The following is a 21,384-nucleotide window of genomic DNA, read 5'->3' as shown; positions in this document are numbered from 1 at the left end:
TATCAGTTCTCATATCGAATCTCTGAGAAGAAAAGCTGATGGAGATTCAATTAGCTATCAATGTTTTGCCTTAGATTTCCAAAGACAACCACAATTGGATCTCCATTCTCATTTCTTCCGTGTCTTGCCATAAGCAGCATGATATATGGATTATGATTCTCATGCTTGAAGCACCTGGCAAAGCACAATGTGACTTTTCAAACCACATCTGCCAACTATAGTTGACCATAAATATACGAAAAGAGTCCTAAGATGACCTTTACCAGCTATATCTTCCCAAAGGTGAGGATTGATCTACACATGTTTATTTGGATTCCAAATATCAACTATGATGATACTCATGCTGTTAGGGATGAAGCAAAGCGACAGCATCAAAGCACAAGAGCTCACTAGATAGGGCTTGCTACCTATAACTTTGTGCCATGAATCTGTGGATCTATCATAAATTCTAAGCTTGCACCATCCTGGCAATCCAAGGCATAGTTGTTCCTTGACCATTCCAGGAGAATAGGCTAGACTGTGTAAAATGCAAACTAAAATGCATGTATTTGTGTTGCGCAGCACAAGTACCTATGTTTTTGTTATGTACGTCATGAACCAAGCCGATAATGAACAATTCGGGTCCGGCTCAATAAAAAATTTGTTCATATATGTTTATTTATAGGTAAGCCAAGTTTGAGTCTTAGTTTTAGGCTCGTTTAATAAACAAGCCGAGTCTAAGCAAAAACATTTGTTCACAAACAAGCTTGTGAACTATAAGACTTGATATAAAACAATTCAAGTATAGACTCATTTATAAATTTATATGTGTTAGCTAAATATACTTATTATACATATTTTAATAATGACATGGTCAACATGGGACCATTACCTATTACCTTAATTTTTTCAATCCCTCTAAACTGACCAAGAACCACTTTAAACATAAGTTACATTTAAAAATAAATAAATTAATTAAGTGGGCCACATATGATCCTTCCCCATCAATCAATATTGTGAAGTTATGAAATGTGTTAGTATTTTCCTATTCATAATAGTTACAAACAATAATTTTTCTAGTTCTTCACCATCTAACATGAATGTAAAATAGTATTTTGAACAATTATTGAAGTTGTAGACAAGGATGAATGAATTGATTTAATTTTGTAAATTTGTAATTTGAATAATGGCTAATTATAAGTTGGACTAGACGCATGATAAAATAAGTATACTATTTTTTTTCCCTAATTTTGGAAATTTAGCCATTTGATAATGTAATTTTCTTAGATCTCAAGCTCAAAAGCTTGACCTGAGCTCAAGTTTGAGCTTGATATTAATTTTGAGCTTGACTTAACTAATTAATCAAGTCAAGCCAATATCAAACTTTTTGGCTTTCTCACGAGCTCAAGTCAAGTTTGAGCTTTTGTCTTTTTTTTTTTTGACGACCTATGTTTAAACATGCACTACTTAACAAAGCTCAGCTCGTTTATAGCCCTAGTACACATATTTTTAAGTTCAAAAAAAAAATGTAAGATCAACAGAATTAAAGATCACAAACAACAAGAATTCACCTTCTCAGCCTTAGCTGTGGTTTTGGCATATTTTCAATATAATTCTTCTTGAACAACAAGTTGACCCTTCAGTTTTTTATCTTGCAAAACCTGCATATATAGGGTTTACAATGCAAAGAAAAAAAACCATTGCTAGAAATCTGAATCCACTATGCCACACCTCCAAATTAGCACCATTACTCTAAGATACTTCTTTATTTTTCGCATTTAAATCATCACTAATCTCCTGAAAAGATAAAAGTTTTCCCATCAAATGTCTAATTTTGAAAGAAAAATATAAATCATGGACTCCTATATATTTCTCTCTCTCTCTCTCTCTCACACACACACGCCCGCGCACACACACACACACACATATATAATTAAAGTGCAATCTTAGTGTGATGGCAAATACCTTCCACCAAAAATGACAAGTCGCCGGTTTAAATTTGGCAATCAACCTCTTTGAAATAAAAACGATGATAATTGCCTTCCAATCACATTTTCCAAAACCTATAAAACTGAACTTTGAGTTTTGGCATGGTTGATTTTTTTTGTGGAGAAATTGAAGTATATGGAACACCTATATGTTCCAATGGAGGCATAACTTTCAAAGGGTAATATTAATATCTAGCTCCACACCATCCCACTTAGGATCTGTTTGGATAGAACTTATTGCTGAAAACTGAAAATTGAAAATGCTGTAGCAAAATAATTTTTAAATGTGTGAATAGTGCCGTGTGACCTATTTTTAATTAAAAAGTGGCTGAAAAGTGAATTTTGTGGGTCCCGTGAACAGTGCACGGGGTGCACTGTTCAAGAGAAAAAGTCAACAACTGTGGCTTGAAAAAAAGAAGAAGAAGAGAAAACGCGAGGCTTGAAAACGCAAATGTGAAAACGTTGTATCCAAATGGGCAATTAGTCTCAAATACGCTTATGTATAAAGTGCAAGAGTGTGTCATGAAAATTTATGGTTAAGCAATAACATAACTACCCAAAATATTGTAGCTCAATTGACAACTTTTGGTGTATTCCAAATCTCTTAACCTCTGAATTATTAAACATAAAAAGGGTTAATTATCATAACTTTGGGCCAACACTATCAACTAATAACTATTTACCAAACTCAAAAACGTTTGGCAAATAAACTTTTAAGCCGAAATTAAATAAATTCCTTTTGTTATGTCTCAACAAGTACTTAGATTTTAGTAAAATATTTCATAACTTTAATCATTTAAAATAAGTTGCACTAAATTTTTTTTTTTTTTTTTTAGAATCAAATGTTGCACTAATTGAAAGTACCAATAAGATAAGAAATTAGACTTTGTCAGAATTTAAAAAAAACAAAACAAAAAGTACTAGAGAGAAAGAACCATTGAATCATTGTCCTTCACTTTTGCATGGATCCACAATTTTTTCTCTATCGCTCATAGTTTATTACATCAAAATTGTAGCAAAAAAAGTTGCAGCCCAAGATTGTGTTGATTACTGAGTTGCATTCTGAACTATTGAAAAATTGAAAGTATTTTCACTACAAAAAACTGAGCCTATAGTGGCGTTCAGGAGTCTTACAATGGCGTTTTAAAACAATGGGTCTATAGTGGCGTTTCCAAGTGCCTATAGTGGCGTTTGTCAAACGCCACTATAGGCACTTTTTATTTTTATTTTTTTCCGATTGGACTTTTTTTAATAAGGGTCAGAGGAAAAAAGACTTATAGTGGCGCTTGACAAACGCCACTATAGGCCCTTGTAAGAGTAGGACCTATAGTGGCGTTTGACAACTAGCACTATAGGCACTTTTTATTTCAGGTTTTTTTTTTTTTTTGGTTGAGTTTTTTTGTAAGGGCCAGAGAGAAAAAACCTATAGTGGCGTTTTTCAAACACCACTATAGGTCCTATTCTTACAAGGGCCTATAGTGGCGTTTGAAAAACGCCACTATAGGTCTTTTTTCCTCTGCCCCTTATTAAAAAAGTCCAACAAGAAAAAAAAAAAAAAAACTGAAATAAAAAGTGCCTATAGTGGCGTTTGTCAAATGCCACTATAGGGCCTTGTAAGACTAGGACCTATAGTGGCGTTTGAGAAACGCCACTATACGTTCTTAAAGATATTAATAATATATATATCCAATCCGCCGAACAAAGATGTGGCATATTTTTGGAATATGCCATAGAATATTCTATGGCATATTCCAAACTATTCCTTAAAAAAAAAAAACTAAATCCGAATTATACATTCAGCCAATTAAGAATGGCATATTCCAAACTATTCCTTAAAGAAAAAAAGCCGGAATTGATATATAACAACAAATTAAGAATGGCATATATATTTAAATGTATATATTATTATCTGTATATATTAAGAGGATTCAGAAAGTTAGTTATTGCTTTTTTTCCTGTAAAAAATACCCCTAAATTAATTAACTAACAATTTAAAAATAGGGTTAAAATAGTAAATCGGCAAAAGAAAGTTAGTTATTGCTTTTTTTTATTGTCCTGTATATATTAAGAGGATTCAGAAAGTTAGTTATTGCTTTTTTTTCCTGTCAAAAATACCCCTAAATTAATTAACCAACAATTTAAAAATGGGGTTAAAATAGTAAATTGGCAAAAAAAAAGTTAGTTATTACTTTCTTTATTATAAAAAATACCCCTACCTCAAACTTAAAAATGGGGATAAAATAGTAAATTGACAAAAATAATAAATTCCTACATCTATGTTAAAATGCATTCCTGCTTCTAATAAACTCCTACTTTTACGTTGATTTAAATTCCTACTTCTTCTCAATAGCTTAAAAAACTCTCCACGTACTTACCTTACCCCTAAATTTATTAAGCACTACTCTAAACAATAAATAATTAAGTCTATAAAAGTAATTTGAACTACATATATTTAAGAGACATTTAATTTATTTAAAGAAAAAAAAAAAACCTATCACATTTGAATTCCACTCCCACATTTTACTTCTAACAAACTACTTGAATTCCACTCCCCCATGTTTTACTCCTAACAAATTGCTTTACTCTCAAATTTAATAATTTAAACTGCTCTTTAACTTATTCTTAAGAACTACTTATCCGGAATTTTTTTTTAGTTTCAAGTTATACTTCTCCTCCTCCTCCTTCATCGTCTTCTTCTTCTTTTAAAAAAATAATGGCTATAGATAAGGCAAAGTCGCATTTGGGAGTTTCTTGATAACTTGAAGAGAATTTTTCAATGGTAGATTCTCAAAAGTATGACATAGCATTAAATGTCCCTCAAGTGTGTATTTGTGATAATGACATGTTACTTTCATAGCCGTGCTCTTCACATCATGCTTCCACCAGATCAAGCAGGGCACACCGTAGCTGTGATGATATTTCAAGCCACTGGCTCCTCTTGCTTCATGAATTTCCTCACCTACAACCAATATGTATTTGGTTGTCTTGCTACATGACAATTTCTATTTGTTTGGTACTTATTTCTCCTCTTTGACGTCAAACTGTGTTTTTTTTTTCCTTGCAAATTATTAAAATATACCCAAAAAATAAAAGAGCCTTTGAGCGTGCACGTGAGCGCGTGCTCAGAGGCTAATAAATTTATATTTAAATGAAAGATGCTACGTCTACAACATTTTTACCATATTTTTACAACAAATCATAAGTGGTTAATTGTTATTGGTTTAAATTTGAACTTAACACTAAGATTACTTTTTTGCTTCAACAATAACAATCATGAGATGTGCTACGTTCACAATATTTTTACAACAAATCATAAGTAGTGAGAGATGCTACGTCCACAACATTTTTATAACATTTTTGTCCTAACAATAATAACAAGTAACAACCTGCCACTTAAGATTTGTTGTAAAAATATTGTGAAAATGTTGTGAATATATCATTTATTTATATATATATATATATATATCTGTATATATTAAGAGGATTCAAAAAGTTAGTTATTATTTTTTTCCTGTCAAAAATACCCCTACATTAATTAACCAACAATTTAAAAATTGGGTTAAAATAGTAAATTGGTAAAAGAAAGTTAGTTATTGCTTTTTTTATTGTCAAAAATACCCCTACCTCAAACTTAAAAATGGGGTTAAAATAGTAAATTGACAAAAATAATAAATTCCTACATTTTCGTTGAAATGCATTCCTGCTTCTAATAAACTCCTACTTTTATGTTGATTTGAATTCCTACTTCTACATTGAAATGTCTTACTAGATATAAATTCCTACTTCTTCTCAATAGCTTAAAAAACTCCCCACGTACTTACCTTACCCCTAAATTTATTAAGCACTACTCTAAACAATAAATAATTAAGTCTATAAAAGCAATTTGAACTACATATATTTAAGAGACATTTAATTTATTTAAAAGAAAAACCTACCACGTTTGAATTCCACTCCCACATTTTACTCCTAACAAACTACTTGAATTCCACTCCCCCATGTTTTACTCCTAACAAATTGCTTTACTCTCAAATGTAATAATTTAAACTGCTCTTTAACTTCTTCTTAAGAACTATTTATCCAGAATTTTTTTTTAGTTTCAAGTTATACTTCTCCTCCTCCTCCTTCATCATCTTCTTCTTCTTTTAAAAAAATAATGGCTATACATAAGGCAAAGTCGCATTTGGGAGTTTCTTGATAACTTGAAGAGAATTTTTTGATGGTAGATTCTCAAAAGTATAACATAGCATTAAATGTCCCTCAAATGTGTATTTGTGATAATGACATGTTACTTTCATTGTTGTGCTCTTCACATAATGCTTCCACCAGATCAAGAAGGGCACATCATAGCCGTGATGATATTTCAAGCCACTAGCTCCTCCTGCTTCATCAATTTCCTCACCAACAACCAATATGTATTTGGTTGTCTTGCTACATGACAATTTCTATTTGTTTGGTACTTATTTCTCTTCTTTGACGTCAAATTGTGTTTTTTTTTCCTTACAAATTATTAAAATATACCCAAAAAATAGAAAAGCCTCTGGCGCGTGCTTAGAGGCTTAGAGGCTAGTATATATAAAAGAACTAAACAAAAAAAATTTAAAATTTAAAATTCAAAACCCACCTAACCCCACCTACCCCCACTCACCTTATCAATCTCTTCTCCACGTAGCTTCTATCTTCAGACTTCTTTTTCCTTTTCTTTTTTTCTTTCTTTCTTTCCTTTTCTCCCTTATCTCATCTCCTCCATCTTTTCTTCTTTTCTGTTTCTTTTTTTTTTTCATTCTTTCACTCTTCTCTTTTTTTTTTTTTCATTCTTTCACTTTTCTTTCACTACTCGCATGGATTTATTCTTTTTCTCTTTCTCTCCTATTTGATTTTATTTCCCCTATTTTATTTATGGTAGTGTTTATATTAGTGGGTTTTGGATTTGAAGATGGTGTTGTAACTAGTTAATTTTGTTCAAATTTGTAAATGGTGCTACTGTTATAGGATTTGTGATTGAAGAAAGAGTGCTATTGTGTTTGATGCCATTGGTTGTATAGTTGCAAGTAAGTATTTTTTTTTTTTTAAAATTTAATGATTGTTTTGGTCTATTCCTTGTCTGTTGTCAACTTTGCTTCATGGGTGATCTTTGAGATTTTTGATTAATTTTTCTGAATTCTTTGGCTTTTTAATTATTGATAGGTTTAGAAATCTCAAGTATGATAATATCTATGTTAATAAAACCAAGAAAGTAGTGAAAAATTCAAAATCTATTTGATGATTTCTTTTTGCAGGTTCGTCTATGGCGGCTGAATGTTTTGGGGGTGGAGTTGCTATTTTTTTTTTTTTAATTTTTAGATTTGAGCATGTTGTACATATTTGATTTTGAATTTTTTGTAGGTGGGTTTGTGTTTCATTTTGAATTTGTTGGGCTATAGTGATGTTTGTATTTTGTTTATTTGTATTTTGTTTTATTTATGTTTTTTTGTTTTGTTTTGTTTTTTTTTCATCTTTTGATTTAATTGCAATTTTAATTCCATAGTGGCGTTTAACAAGCGCCACTATAGCCTTTTTTAAAAATAAAAAATTGGGCTATAGTGGTGTTTTGCAAATGCCACTATAGCCTTTTTTAAAAATAAAAAAATTGGTCTATAGTGGCGTTTGTAGAACACCACTATAGGGTAGACCTATAGTGGTGTTTTTCCATAAATGCCACTATAGGTCTATAGTTGCAATACAACAGTGGCTTTTTTGGACCTATAGTGGCGTTTCACAAACGCCACTATAGGTCCTGTTTTTTGTAGTGTTTATATAGGTGATGGCATTGTAGAAATTATGGAAAAAGAAAGGTGTTTCAAGTAATTGTCTTATAAACCCGACTGATGTTAGTCTTGATGCACCAAACCCAACCAATTCCTAATCGAGTAGGCCCAAGTAGCCCAACTATCTATCTATTTGCACCGAAAAGATAAATCAATGGGCCTTTTGGGTTTGTCTCACGTAGCTATAGATGATGGAGCATACAGATTTTTTTTTTTTTTTTTTTTATGGGAAAGCTTACAATATTTTATTCAGAATTGGAATTGGATAGTGCATCATGCATGCACGCATGCTCAATACACCCAGGGCATTCCTTATGCCATACAACCAAGTCTTCCACGTTAACTACATGTTGAGCTAGTACGTGGGCAGGGGTATTCCCTTGTCTTTTGGTATGGGAAAAAGCAAAGTGCGAAAATCTTAAACACGTTTAAGAATTCCTGTGACTACATTCTGGACCGATTGAGCTGCTTCAGTCAGACCATGGATAGCATTGCATATCACTAGCGAGTCACCCTCAAAAGTCACGTCCCTAACCCCAACCTCCATCGCGAAAGTGACCCCTATCTCCATAGCCTTAGCCTTGGTTTCCAGTGGCCCCAGCGAAGTGTACAATTTCCTACATAGTGCTGCTATCACCTGTCTTGCGCCATCCCGTACAACCACTCCCACACCAGCCTGCTTCCTTTTAGAAAACACGGCACCGTCAACATTCACCTTATAGCATCTCGCCTATGGAAGGTCCCACTTTACGACATGGTTCCTTCCTGCAGTAGCCGTTGGTCTTTCGTTCACCATCTGGAATTCCTCAAGCAAACTAAGAGAGCTTCTCGTCACAGTCTATCCACTTTGAAGCTTGCCCCCGTGTTGAACTTCATTCCTATCTTTCCATATTCCTTAGCTAATCATGACAGTCTGCTCCAAAATTCTTGGCCGTGACTCCTCCCACTTTTGTAAGTGCCATATGACATCCATGTAGTCCCACGAGGGATGAATCTCAAACAGAAAGGAGAGCTTGCATGAGGATCACACCTCTTTCGCATGATCACAGAACCAAAATAAGTGGCTTAATGACTCCACCTGCTCCCTACAAACCTCACATGTGCTATCTTTTGTGATATTCCTCCACCATAAGTTTCCTTAGTTGCTAGGATGTTTCTACACGCTTTCCACGCAAAGTGTTTGACCTTGTTTGGTACATCATTTGCCATAGTCTTTTCCAGGTCTGTTTCATAGTTGACTGGTTTAAGCCTTCTGCCATCTTTTTATCCCCTTAGTTCTCTTGTTCTAGTTTGTACACACTTTTGACTGTGAACCTCCCACTCTTGTTTTCGGCCCATATCACTCTATCCCTTGCCTCGGTGACGCTTAAGGGTATGGTTAGGATTGCATCTGCATCCTGAGGTAGAAAACATTGGCTGACTAGGTCCCTCTTCCATTCCTTACTATTTTCGTCAATAAGATCACTGACCCATTGTATTTGTTAGAAACACTGAATTGAATAGTATTGTATTTCGCTCTGAAAGAATATATATGAGTGCCTTTATATAGGAGGCATATGAGTGCAGTACAAGTAAATATGAGTGTAGTACAAGTAAGAGTGCTAAACAAGTAAACTAGTTGGGCCTAAAACCCACAACACTATATATGTTAATAGCCCCCCTCAAACTCAAGGTGGATGTGAGACCAACTTGAGGTTGTCAACCAAAGTACGAAGGCGTCCCTTAGGATGTGACTTGGTGAAGATATCTGCAAGTTGATCTGTAGAGGAGACTGAGATTAGCTTGAGAGCACCATGGACAAGATGATAACGGATAAAATGACAATCGATCTCGATGTGTTTAGTCCGTTCATGAAAGACATCATTGTGAGCAATATAAATGGCACTTTTGTTGTCACAATAAAGAGGAGTAGCAGAGAATGTCGACACACCTAAGTCTTTGAGAAGCCATCGTAGCCAAAGAAGCTCAGATGTGGTATCAGCAAGGGCACGATATTCTGCTTCAGTACTAGAACGGGCCACATGAGTTTGTTTCTTGCTTCGCCAAGAAATCAGAGAAGAACCAAGAAGAAAGCAATAACCAGTGGTGGACCTGCGATCAGTGGGATCTCCTGCCCAATCAGCATCAGAAAATGCACGGAGAATAAGAGGAGACCGAGCAGAGTAGAAAAGACCATGGAAGAGAGTGCCCTTTAGGTACCGAAGAATGCGCAGAACAACAGCATAGTGAGTCGATCGTGGAGCAGACAGATATTGGCTCACTTGGTGAACAGCATAGGAAATGTCTAGACGAGTAACAGTGAGATAAACTAGGCTGCCAACTAAGCGTCTGTAAAGAGAGGGATTAGACAATGGTTTCCCCCCTGAGGGAGTCAGATGCGCATTAAGCTCGACTGGAGTGTCAACAGTCTTGCTATCAGTGAGTCTAGCTCTAGACAAGAGTTCAGAGGCATACTTGGCTTGAGTAATGTAAAGTCCATCTGTAGAATGAGTGATTTCAAGACCCAAGAAGTAGCTGAGATGTCCAAGATCTTTCATCTCAAACTGCTGACTGAGAAAATCTTTGAGTTCTTGAATACCACTGAGGTCATCACCAGTTATAATCATATCATCCACATACAGGAGAAATAAAATAGTGCCTTTGTCAGTGCGACGAAGAAATAAGGCAGAATCATAATGACTGGCCATGTAACCCAAACGAGAGATGGTAGAGCTGAACTTGGCAAACCAAGCACGTGGAGCTTGTTTAAGGCCATAAAGTGCACGTCGAAGGTGACAAACCTTGTTTGATTCAACAGAGAGACCAGGAGGAGGTTGCATATAAACTTCTTCACTCAAATCCCCATTAAGGAATGCATTTTTGACATCCATGTGGAAAAGATCCCATTTACTGGCAGCAGCAACAGCTAAGAGGGCACGAACAGGTGAGATACGAGCAATCGGAGCGAAGGTCTCTTCATAATCAATCCCATACTCCTGTGTAAAACCTTTTGCAACAAGACGAGCTTTGTAGCGCTCAATGGACCCATCAGAGCGAGTCTTAATCTTGTAGATCCACTTACAACCAACCACAGATTTCCCAGGGGGGAGAGTGACCAAGTCCCAAGTATGGTTTTTAGATAATGCATCAAGTTCCTCTTTCATTGCAATCTGTCATAAAGGGTCAGTGGAAGCCTCACGATAGGTGTGAGGCTCGTGCAATGTAGCAAGGGCAGTGTAACAATGATAGTCAAGTAAATGTGCAGGAATAGACCTTACCCGAGTTGAGTGACGAGGTGGAATGTCTTGTACATGATCTTCAGGCGGAGCAGGAGCAGGGGAACCAGGATCAAGGTTGGGTAGCTCGTCTTCGACCTGTTCATCTTCCACCTGTTCATTAAAAGGGGAACTAGGAAAGGGATCAAGGATTTCTGGTGGTTGGACAGAGAAGTTAATAGGAGAATCAGGAGCAGCTACAAGAGGATCAGGATCAGCTATAGGAGGGTCAGGAGCAGCTACAGAAGGAATTTGCGTCTCATCTGGAAATAGATCTAAGACAGAAGAGGAAGATAAAGAAGCACGGAAGTGAGAGAGCTCGACAAAGAGGCGATGTTCCCAAAAGACAACATTGCGGGAGACACGAAGACGATGAGAAATAGGATCATAACACCGATACCCCTTTTGAGTTTCGCCATAACCAAGAAAACAACAAAGTCTTGACCTAGGCTCAAGTTTGTTATGCTCATGTGGCTGAAGAAGAACGAAACAAGCAGAGCCGAATGAGCGTAGGTGGTGATAGTCTGGAGGTGACCCAAAAAGGCGCTCATATGGAGTTTGATTTTGGATGACAGGACTGGGAATGCGATTAATAGTATGAACAGCATGAAGAGCAGCTTCGCCCCAAAAAGGAGCAGGAACTTTGGCAGAGAGAAGAAGAGCACGAACAGTGTCAAGAATATGACGAAGTTTTCGTTCGGCTCTACCATTTTGCTGAGAGGTACCTGGACAAGTTAGTTGATGAACAGTGCCATAGGAATGCAAAACAGCTTGGAAAGCATATTGAGTGTACTCAAGAGCATTATCAGATCGAAAAATTTTGATACGTTTAGAAAATTGAGTTTCAACCATTTTTGCAAAATTAGAATACACTTGCAATAATTCAGAACGATGTTTCATATTAAAGATCCAGCTATAGCGAGAGTAATCATCAACAAAGACAACAAAATATCGAGATCCACCAATACTAGAGACAGAGGAAGGTCCCCAAACATCAGAATGAATAAGGTCAAAGATATCAGTGGATATAGATTCACTAGAATTGAAAGGCAAAGCTGGTTGTTTTCCTAATTGACATGAAACACAATCAAAATTTTCTGTAGACACTGAACCTAGCAAACCTCTAGAAGCCAATTGTTGTACACGGGAAGAAGATGCGTGACCAAGTCGAGCATGCCAAAGAGCAAGAGAAGGAATAGAGGAAACTGCAGCAGCTGCGGTAATAGAAACAGGAGCAACAAGTGGAAGACGAAGGTTGTCCACGGGAAACATACGCCCAACTCTGGGACCGGTCCCTAGCTCCTGTCCCGTCCTTGGATCCTGCACAATACACCCAGAATAATCAAATATGATTCGATAACCCAACTCAGCTAATTGTCCCACAGAAAACAAATTGTAAGAAAGGTCAGGAACATTAAAGACCCCAGAAACGGAGAAGTTGGAGGTTGAAACGGAACCCATATTATGACCAGACATTGTGGAACCATTTGCTGTGCGAATAGTAAGAGGGTGTGGTGCAGGTTTAAGTTCAGAAAATAAGGACGAGTGAGGTGTCATGTGATTGCAACAAGCAGAATCCATAAGCCAAGAGGAAGGAGACATACCGGACAAAGCTGAGAGAGAAGAGGAATAAGATGCATTACCAACCATACGAATGACATTGGCGATGATGTTTTTAAGGTCATCTGTGGTCATGGTGAAAGTGTGACCTGAAGACTTAGACTGTGCAAAGACGGGAGCCATTGGTTGGACACTCTCAATGTTAGCAATAGTGGCAGAAGAACTTGAAACAGCTGATTTATTGCGCTGAAAGCAAGTCTCAATATTATGGCCAAAACGTTTGCAAAAATTGCAAAAGCGTTTACTAGATTGTTTGCGATGATTGTTGCAAAAGGAAGAAGACCTGTCCTTATTCTTCATTTAGAAGCAAAATATGCAAAAATGGATTGCAAAAATGAAATCTACGCGAAAAACTGAGTAAGGAGAGCCTGGACTGAAAAAGTCAACTCCAGAAAAGTCAACGGTCAAAGTCAACGGTAGCTGATGTGGCAGGCTGACGTGGCAGGCTGACGTGGCTTGCTGACGTGGCAGACTGACGTGGCTTGCTAACGTGTCAGGCTGACGTGGCTTGCTGACGTGGCAGCTGACGTGGCTAGGGCTGACGTCAGCAGGATCAGTATGGCGCGTGGAGGAATGTGAGCAGGCGCGTGGCGGCGCGTGGCAGCGCGTGGCGGCTCGGTTCGACGCGTGGAGGCGCGTGGGCGCGTGAACTGTAGTGCAGAAACTTTTGGCGGCGCGTGAGGGCGCGTGGAGACTCCGATAACTGTGAGGTTTTCACGAAAAAGACAGATCGGAGCAAGACGTTTTTCGTGGTACCTTCGGAAAATTTTTCGGAGCAATATTCATGGCGGTGCCGAAAAAGGCAGTGGTCTTTGCAGTGTTCGGACTTCTCAATGGCAGCTGCTGCAGGTCCGGAACCTGAGGACGATGTCTGGAAGACTCGAAGGTTCAACGGCGAAAGGCTGCGGCAGTTGTCGTGACAGCGGAAGCAATATTGAGAACGGAGTTACACGAATAAAGACAAGACTGCTAAGAAAAGGTCAAAGCAGTGGCTCTGATACCATGTTAGAAATACTGAATTGAATAGTATTGTATTTCACTCTAAAAGAATATACATGAGTGCCTTTATATAGGAGGCATATGAGTGCAGTACAAGTAAATATGAGTGTAGTACAAGTAAGAGTGCTATACAAGTAAGAGTGCTAAACAAGTAAACTAGTTGGGCCTAAAGCCCACAACACTATATATGTTAACAGTATTTAATCTGATGTTCTCTCAGGCGTAATAACCTTGTATGTTCGTGGACTTAGGATCCATTTGTCCTTCCAAACCTTAATCTATTTACCATCTCCCACCTGCCACCTCATTCCACGTCGCACTAGTGGTTGGGCTGTCGTGATGCTCCTCCATGCATATGAAGGTTGACACCCCATACCAGTTTCCACAAATTCACAGCTTGGGAAGTATTTTGCGTTGTAGACCCGGTAAAAAAGTGAGGAGGAGTTTGTTTGGAGTCGCCACCCCTGTTTAGCCAACAGAGCAAGGTTGAATAGTTGCAAGTCCCGAAATCCTATGCTGCCCCTCTCCTTTGGTAGACACATTTTCTCCCAACTCAGCCATGCTAATTTCTTTTCATCCTTTACCTATCCCACCAGAATTTCCTATCCATTCCAGTTAACTCCTCGCATAGAGTATTAGGAAGCTTAAAACAGTTCATCATGTAAGATGGCACTGCCTGAGCTACCGTCTTAATCAGTATCTCCTTTCCGTCATTTGACAGTAATTTTTCCTTCCACCCTGTAAGCTTGTTTACCACCTTTTGCTTCAACTGTACAAACGTGTTTCATTTAGATTTTCCCACCAACGAAGGCAGACCCAGATAGGATTCATGTGGCTTGATGACTTGTGCTCCAAACATGGCCTATATTGCTTCCTTAGTGTCATGGTCAATGTTAGGGCTAAAAAAGAGCGAAGTCTTAATTCTGTTGAGTTGTTGACCAGAGGACTCCTTATTTACTTGAAGCACTCGCTGAATTTCCTCACCCTCCCTGATCGTGGCTCTTCCAAATATCAAACTATCATCGGTGAAAAATAGATGGGAGATAGTGGGTCCCCTAGCCGAGGTAGCCACACCTTTGAGGGTCTTGTTTTGGACAGCCTTATGCAGCAGTGCTGATAGTCCTTTGGCACAAATGAGAAATAGGTAGAGTGATAAAGGATCACCCTGCCTCAGCCCTCGTGTCGGGACAATGTGGTCGCATGGCTAACCATTAATTTGCACTGCATATGTCATTGAAGAGACACACCTCATCACTAGGCTTATCCACCTTTCATGAAACCCTAGTTTTACCATGATTTGTTGCAAACACCCCCATTCCACCCGGTCATATGCCTTGCTCATATTTAATTTTAGGGCCATCTCTTTATTACCTTTCTTCTTCTTATTAATGTGATTCATTAATTCATGAGCCACTAGGACATTGTCTGTGATGAGACTCTCTGAAACGAAGGCACTCTGATTTTCGCATATAATGTCTTGCAAGACTAGTTTAAGATGGTTTGCCATTGCCTTGGAGGCAAGTTTGTAGGCCACGTTGCATAGACTGATTGGCCTATAATCCGTCAATTTCCAAGGGTTTTTTGTTTTAGGGATAAGTACAATGTGCGTTTCATGGAACTTTGGAGGAGCTACACCATTGTTAAGAAAGTCTAACATAGTTTTTATAACAATAGAATTCACATTAGACTAAAAGTGCTAGTAAAAAATGGGAGGCATACTGTCCGGACTAGGAGCCTGCAACAGGTGCATTTGCTTCAGAGCTTTTTCCACGTCATGAGCATAAAATTCCTGCAAGAGTAAGGTATTCATTCTATCCGTCACCTTAACATGAATGGCCTCAATCAGTTCTGTACTGACTCTAGCTTGGGATGACGTAAACAACTGTGTAAAATAATCCACAAAAGTTCGGCCTATTATTTCCTCATCCTCCTGCCAAACATTATTCGAATCCTTGATCCTGGTAATGATGTTGCGTTGGTGTCTGTTAGAGGCCTTGGTGTGAAAAAGGATGTGTTACGGTCACCCGACTTCAACCAATAGTTCCTTAATCTTTGCTGTCACATGTCCTCTTCCACCAAGAGCATTCTATTCAACTCCAACTTTGTTTCCTAGATCTCCTCCATAACGTTACTGCTACTTTTCCTGCCCTCTAACCCTTGAAGCTTTTCCTGAAGCCTTTCTATTTTCCTGCCTACATGACCAAAGGTATTCCTATTCCATGCTGTCAGAGACTGTCTACACTCCTCTAGGCATTGAGAAAATGGGTGTTGGCCCCCCATATTCAGTGCCATGTCCCATGCTTCAGACACTATCTCCTTGCACCCCTCATCCCTTAGCCACATGGATTCAAACCTGAATAGCTTCTTCCTTCGAGTTCTCCGCTGTTTATCTCAATGGGCCTTCAAAACCAACATACAATGATCCCACGTGAAAGCTGCTACATGATGTAGGCTTACATTTGGGAATGTAACAGACCAGTTTGTGGACACCAAAGCTCTGTCAAGTCTCTCTCTAACCCATTCACGTCTCTTGCACCACGTGAAATCCAACCCTGTGTAACCTATATCTCTCAGGTTGCATCGATTGACCGTGTCACGAAAATTCTTCATTTGCCACTCTGGAAATATATTACCACCTTCCTTCTCCCTCCCATGCATTATCTCATTAAAGTCTCCCATACAAATCCATGGTAGGTCACTTTTCTTACTTAGCTCTTCTAGCAGTCTCCAAGACTTCTCATGTTTATTCATTTCAGGGTGGCCATAGAAACCAGTAAATCTCCATTGTTTATTACTTTGTTCTTTAGTAATGATCGCATCAATATGTCGGGGTGAATAGGTTTGGACATCCACTTTCATAGAGCTTTTCCATAGAAGTGCTAAACTCCCTTCACACCAAACACTAGATACTACTAAACCCTGTTGCCGATCTAGTTTGCGCTTAATACGTGCCATCTCAGACACTACAAACTTGGTTTCCATAAGAAAAACCAAGGTGGGATCTTCCTCCAAAACAAGCTTCTAGAGAGCTTTCACTATACAAGGGTTCCCAAGCCCTCGACAGTTCCAACATACGGCACTCATTGCTCCCCGCGTGGCTGCCCCACAACCAACGCCGATCCAAGGGGTTGTGCCATGATTTTCCCCAGAGCCATGACTTCTCCCTCTAGTTTATGTTTCTTTCCATTTTCCTTGTCACCTGAAATCTCCTCCAAAGGTATTCTTTCCTTCCTTTTTACTCCTACATCGTTTTCTTCCACTTTCATTGACGTATCATCCTCTTTTTCCTCCCCACGCACTTGACCCCGAGCCTCAACTTCACTATTTTCCTTCCCTACAGAATTATGTCCCACTTTATTATTTTTCTGAGTAGGCCCTTTCGACTTTCTGTTCTTATTAACCCTTTGAGGCCTTGGAGTTTGCTACCCCATAACAAAATTGCCTCCTTTTGTTTCATGGGTTGTGGTCATATTAAAATTATGAGGAATAGTAGTGGTCAAAACCGGAAGCCCATATTTCAGGCCTAAATCCTCTTTAAGTCTGGCCCAAATATCAACCTCATATTCCCGCTTGTCACTCCCTTCGTTGACCCTTGTGCTTTGCACCGTGTTCTCTAGGTCAACCGAAATTTTCGGCACACCTTCTGCACTTAATGGCTTTTTTGAAATTACTGCCCCACCCCTAATGGCCTCATCTATGTCTCAATTTGCTTTTCAAATGTTGGAGATTGCAAAATTTTCAGGATTTGACATATCTAGTGCGTCTTTAATGGATATAAGAAAGCCACGTCACTCCTCACGTGCTTCCCATGAGCTATCTCAGACCTCGTGCCCTGGTCATCCATTGCCATCGTCACCACCTTGCATGCCCGAGCCTCCTCTTCGCTTGGGCTCTCTTCGTTTCCTTGCATTTTCCTCCCACCCCAGTCACCTTTTGCTGCAACGACTAATTGCGGTTTCTGTAGCCATTTTGAGGTAGCGCGCAACCAAGGGCCGTACTATTTCTCTTCCACCCTGAGAGTTTCGCTACTTCGAATCTATTGCATGTAGTCTCGCTCATCGTGGTCTACCATCCCACACCAGTAGTAAAATATTGGCAAACGTATGTATTTGAAGTCCACCCATGTCGGCAACGGCCTGCCGAGACGAACTAACCTTCTACGACATAAAGGTACGGATACATCCATTGACACCCTGATGCGCGTATGGCCTCCCAAGCAAAAACCTTTGTCATCCACATCAACCTTTTCCACCTTCCCTAAAGTCCCACCGATAAATAGTTCGACATCCTTTGTCTGGCACATGGTAGGAAGACCATGGATTTGAACCCAGAAGGATGCTCTGTCGAACTTTACTTTTGTCACCGCTTCCCCTTCATCAAGTTTGTGGAGAATCAACAAATATTTATTGAAAGACCACGGACCCAGCAAAAGCACCTTATCTAGATCCTCCTTTATACCAAATTGGACGAGAACCTTGTTGTCACCCATATCATACACCTCGAAATTTTCCTCGGTTCTCCAAATCGTCTTCAAAAGTCTCACCACTAGTTCTAGGTTCAACTATCTCTTCGTGCAAATTTTCTGGCCAAGACGTAACCATGCTGCCTCACTATCGGTGCCAGGTCCACCTCATTCCCCTTTATTTTTTATTATTTTAAACCTGCACACTGGTTTGTGATCTCCTCCATACGGACTGGTGTTGTGAGGGAGAACAAGCTATTTGAATGAGTTCTACCGCCTAAATGGAGGGAAGATGTTTGCCTAAGTGGCAAGCCCTAGTTTCACCTCAAGATTTTCAAGGAAAACCTAGAGAGAAAAGAGTTCCCAAAGCCGATGGAGCATACAGATTCATCAAAGATTAACTAGAAAAATAGTCATCACATCAACAAAACCCTAAGGAAAATTTCATTTTGAAGGATTTAATGATTTCTCTTAAAAAGTCACCATCAATCATTCCCTTTTTAACTATTTTTATTGACAAGAAGACAGTGGATTTAGGTACAAATTATATCAATCTTATGAGTAGGAAGAATAGTTCAAAATTGTAATATGCATTATTTCTTCAAATAAAAATTCTAAAGATACTTTAAGTTTTGTTATATGAGGTTTATATATAGATATGACAATTAATAATCGTGTTTGATGAATTTCCATTTGTTCATGTAATTTTTGGGGTTTTATTTGTACTAGTGTGTAGTCTTGTGCATATATATAGGTATATTTAAAAATAATCACAATTATACGATTTAAATTATACATGGTATTAACTTACACTTTTTTAAAACCACACATTTCTAAAATGTGTAATGGTTTCTCATTATATATATAATGGTTTCTCATTATAATTTAATTGGTTTTAGACTTTTCAGTTTTTGGGCCCAATAATTCACTTGCCACATAAATTAAAAACTTAGATAGACACGTAGAGGAAAATTGGTTTCCAATTGAAATCCAATTTAGAATCTAATTGGATTTAGACTCTTTGATTTTTACAATCAATAATTCACTTGGTACAAAATTAAAAATTAAATAGAACATATGGCGCAAAATTGAGATCTCTGAGCTTTTATATATATATATATATAGAGGGTTGGTGAGGTGAAGTTGTCGAAGTGCATAAATTGAACTTTGCTGCTGAAGAATTTCACTCCGACAAACTTCATGGTAAGAGGTGAATTGAGGGATAAAAATTAAGTTTGAAAAATTAATATTTAAACCAGGAGTTTGACCCTCTCTCTTACAACACTTTGGAGAAGCGAACTTCAAAGAAACCAAGACAATTTTATTACTTTAATTTTTGTGTGTAGTTCCACCCCCTTAGCCTCACTATCCCATTTCCCACAGTTGTACACACCTAATTTTCACTTGAAGAGCTAGAGAGAATCCATAAACTCTGAAGCTTAAACCCTCGTCAATCTCCACACCTTCTTCTTTTCTCAATTAAATCCATCACACACAAATCAACTTTTAGAGTTATTGTGTTGATTGAAACTTGGGAGGGATTGGAGTGCGTTGTTTGCTTCATAGTTTGGAAGGCTTTGTATGTAAGATGCATTGCAATTATTTTTTCTAGTGGATCATTTGGTGTTGTAACACCTCACAGGGGTTTTTAGCTCAATTTTCGGGTTTTCTCTTCGTTGACACTTCGCTGTGTGGTGGGTGTGATTAGTTTTATATTAATCCATGTATGCTAATGACAATTGGTAAATCACTTAAACAACTGTGCTTTAAATGATTCAATTTGCAAAAAAACAAACATTAGCCATAAAATTTGGGGTCAAAATAATTTGAGTTTGTGCTACAAACTCTAAACACCAGTGAGTTGGCCAATAAGATAAGAGCCAAACTGCCATAAAAAACAAACTCCAAGGAAAAATCAATTAATAAGAAAAGACACATTCATAGGAATAGTTCGAATTATTTCTTATATATATTTTTAGTAGCGCGAGATACAATACATGCTTAATGGTGTAGAATGCAGAAGCATTCTCTCAATTTCACAGAGGTGGAACCTTATAACCTGCAAAAATTAGATTACTACATTAGCAATTTTGTTACATCAAGAAACATAATAGAATTCTTCTCAAAAATAAAAAGAAACATATTAAATTTATACAACATTATAAATAATAAAAATATGAATAATACTTCCAAAATGGAAATTCTGGGTTGTGGAAACTGGCAAATTAAATAGGCATTTACAAGAACATAATCTAGAATAAATACAATTAAGGGTTTGTTTGGTAAAACATTTTATGATAAAAGGCTCATTTTAAACATAAACACGGAGATCAAGCAATTAGTATCAAAATACAAAAGCAACCTTAACCCCATATATTTGAGATCGGCTATGAATCTTCAGCAAATTAGTTAGGATCAGCTTTAAACTACGAAGTGTGTTTTGCAAAAACAAAACATTAATTATAATTCTACAGGGTAATTATGGAGTCTTACTTCCACATTGTGCTCTAGGTTTGAGTGACCCGCCGCAATAGTTAACGACGTAAACAAAATCGTCCATGTTGTAAAGGTTTTCAATCTCCTTGAAAAGACCCTTGCATATGCATGGAACTGTAAGTTCCTTCACTGCCTGGCAACACAGATCGGTGGGTGTAACCTTTGGCCTACCCTTACCTTGCACACATCCAATCAAGAAACTTGAGGTGTCAAGAGCTTGACATTCCCTTGCATATACTTCATGAATATTGCTATTCCACAAGAAAATGATGGTTAAGACTGTCAAGGCCAAGCATCGAATGGTTGGAGCTGCTGCCATCTCTGTCTCTCTTTTTCTCAAATATTGGTGCTGGTTTAACAAGTACAATGATAGAGAAGTATATATTTGGGAGAACATATCGTGTGAATGAATTAAGGACTCACAACAAATTTTGTTGCGATGTGTGTTTGGATGCAATGCAAGTATGGCAATATATTGAGGGTACGTTTGGTACACTGAATATGGATTACAATAGGAATGGTAATCTTTATTACCGAGAATAAAATGTGTTATAATTGAATAACTAAACCTATTTATTAGTTTGGTTGTGAGTTATAACATTTATATTTATGCTCTTACTGAGCCACTTCATTAGCCACATCATACTCTTTTTCTTTTTCTTTTTAAACCATTTTTCTCTTTATGACTTTTTAATTTTTTATATAAAATAATTAAATACAAATCATGGACAAACATTATTATTCATTAGAAACAAATATTTGACTATTCATTTACCTAAATT

General features: G+C 37.7%; 2 protein-coding genes across 2 annotated transcripts; both read right to left on the bottom strand.

Annotated features, from left to right (window-relative positions):
* Window positions 1-8,189: 8,189 nt before the first annotated feature.
* LOC142606321 (uncharacterized) lies at window positions 8,190-16,599 on the bottom strand. Its single transcript, XM_075777687.1, has 7 exons — window positions 16,102-16,599; window positions 15,772-16,026; window positions 15,364-15,433; window positions 15,016-15,273; window positions 14,603-14,766; window positions 14,229-14,413; window positions 8,190-8,454 (listed from the first exon to the last, which is right to left on the bottom strand). The coding sequence occupies exons 1-7, from the start codon at window positions 16,597-16,599 to the stop codon at window positions 8,190-8,192; spliced, it is 1,695 nt and encodes a 564-aa protein (XP_075633802.1).
* A 3,543-nt stretch (window positions 16,600-20,142) lies between these two features.
* LOC142606320 (uncharacterized) lies at window positions 20,143-20,921 on the bottom strand. Its single transcript, XM_075777686.1, has 2 exons — window positions 20,600-20,921; window positions 20,143-20,165 (listed from the first exon to the last, which is right to left on the bottom strand). Exons 1-2 carry the CDS (start codon window positions 20,919-20,921, stop codon window positions 20,143-20,145), a joined length of 345 nt encoding a protein of 114 aa, XP_075633801.1.
* Between the last annotated feature and the right edge of the window lie 463 nt (window positions 20,922-21,384).

Source organism: Castanea sativa, chromosome 8, assembly GCF_040712315.1.
Source record: "Castanea sativa cultivar Marrone di Chiusa Pesio chromosome 8, ASM4071231v1".
Taxonomy (NCBI): Eukaryota; Viridiplantae; Streptophyta; class Magnoliopsida; order Fagales; family Fagaceae; genus Castanea; species Castanea sativa.
Note: the sequence above shows the minus strand (reverse complement) of the source record. Positions and strands in the feature narration are given on the sequence as shown.

Coding starts and splice junctions, on each gene's coding strand:
- LOC142606321 (XM_075777687.1), bottom strand. CDS start 16,599: ATGGCACGTATTAAGCGCAAACTAGATCGGCAACAGGGTTTAGTAGTA. Junction 14,767..15,015: donor CATTAATAAGAAGAAGAAAG/GTAATAAAGAGA, acceptor TTTGTGCCAAAG/GACTATCAGCACTGCTGCAT. Junction 14,414..14,602: donor AAATTCAGCGAGTGCTTCAA/GTAAATAAGGAG, acceptor ACGTTTGTACAG/TTGAAGCAAAAGGTGGTAAA.
- LOC142606320 (XM_075777686.1), bottom strand. CDS start 20,921: ATGGCAGCAGCTCCAACCATTCGATGCTTGGCCTTGACAGTCTTAACC. Junction 20,166..20,599: donor ACCTAGAGCACAATGTGGAA/GTAAGACTCCAT, acceptor TAATTTTTGCAG/GTTATAAGGTTCCACCTCTG.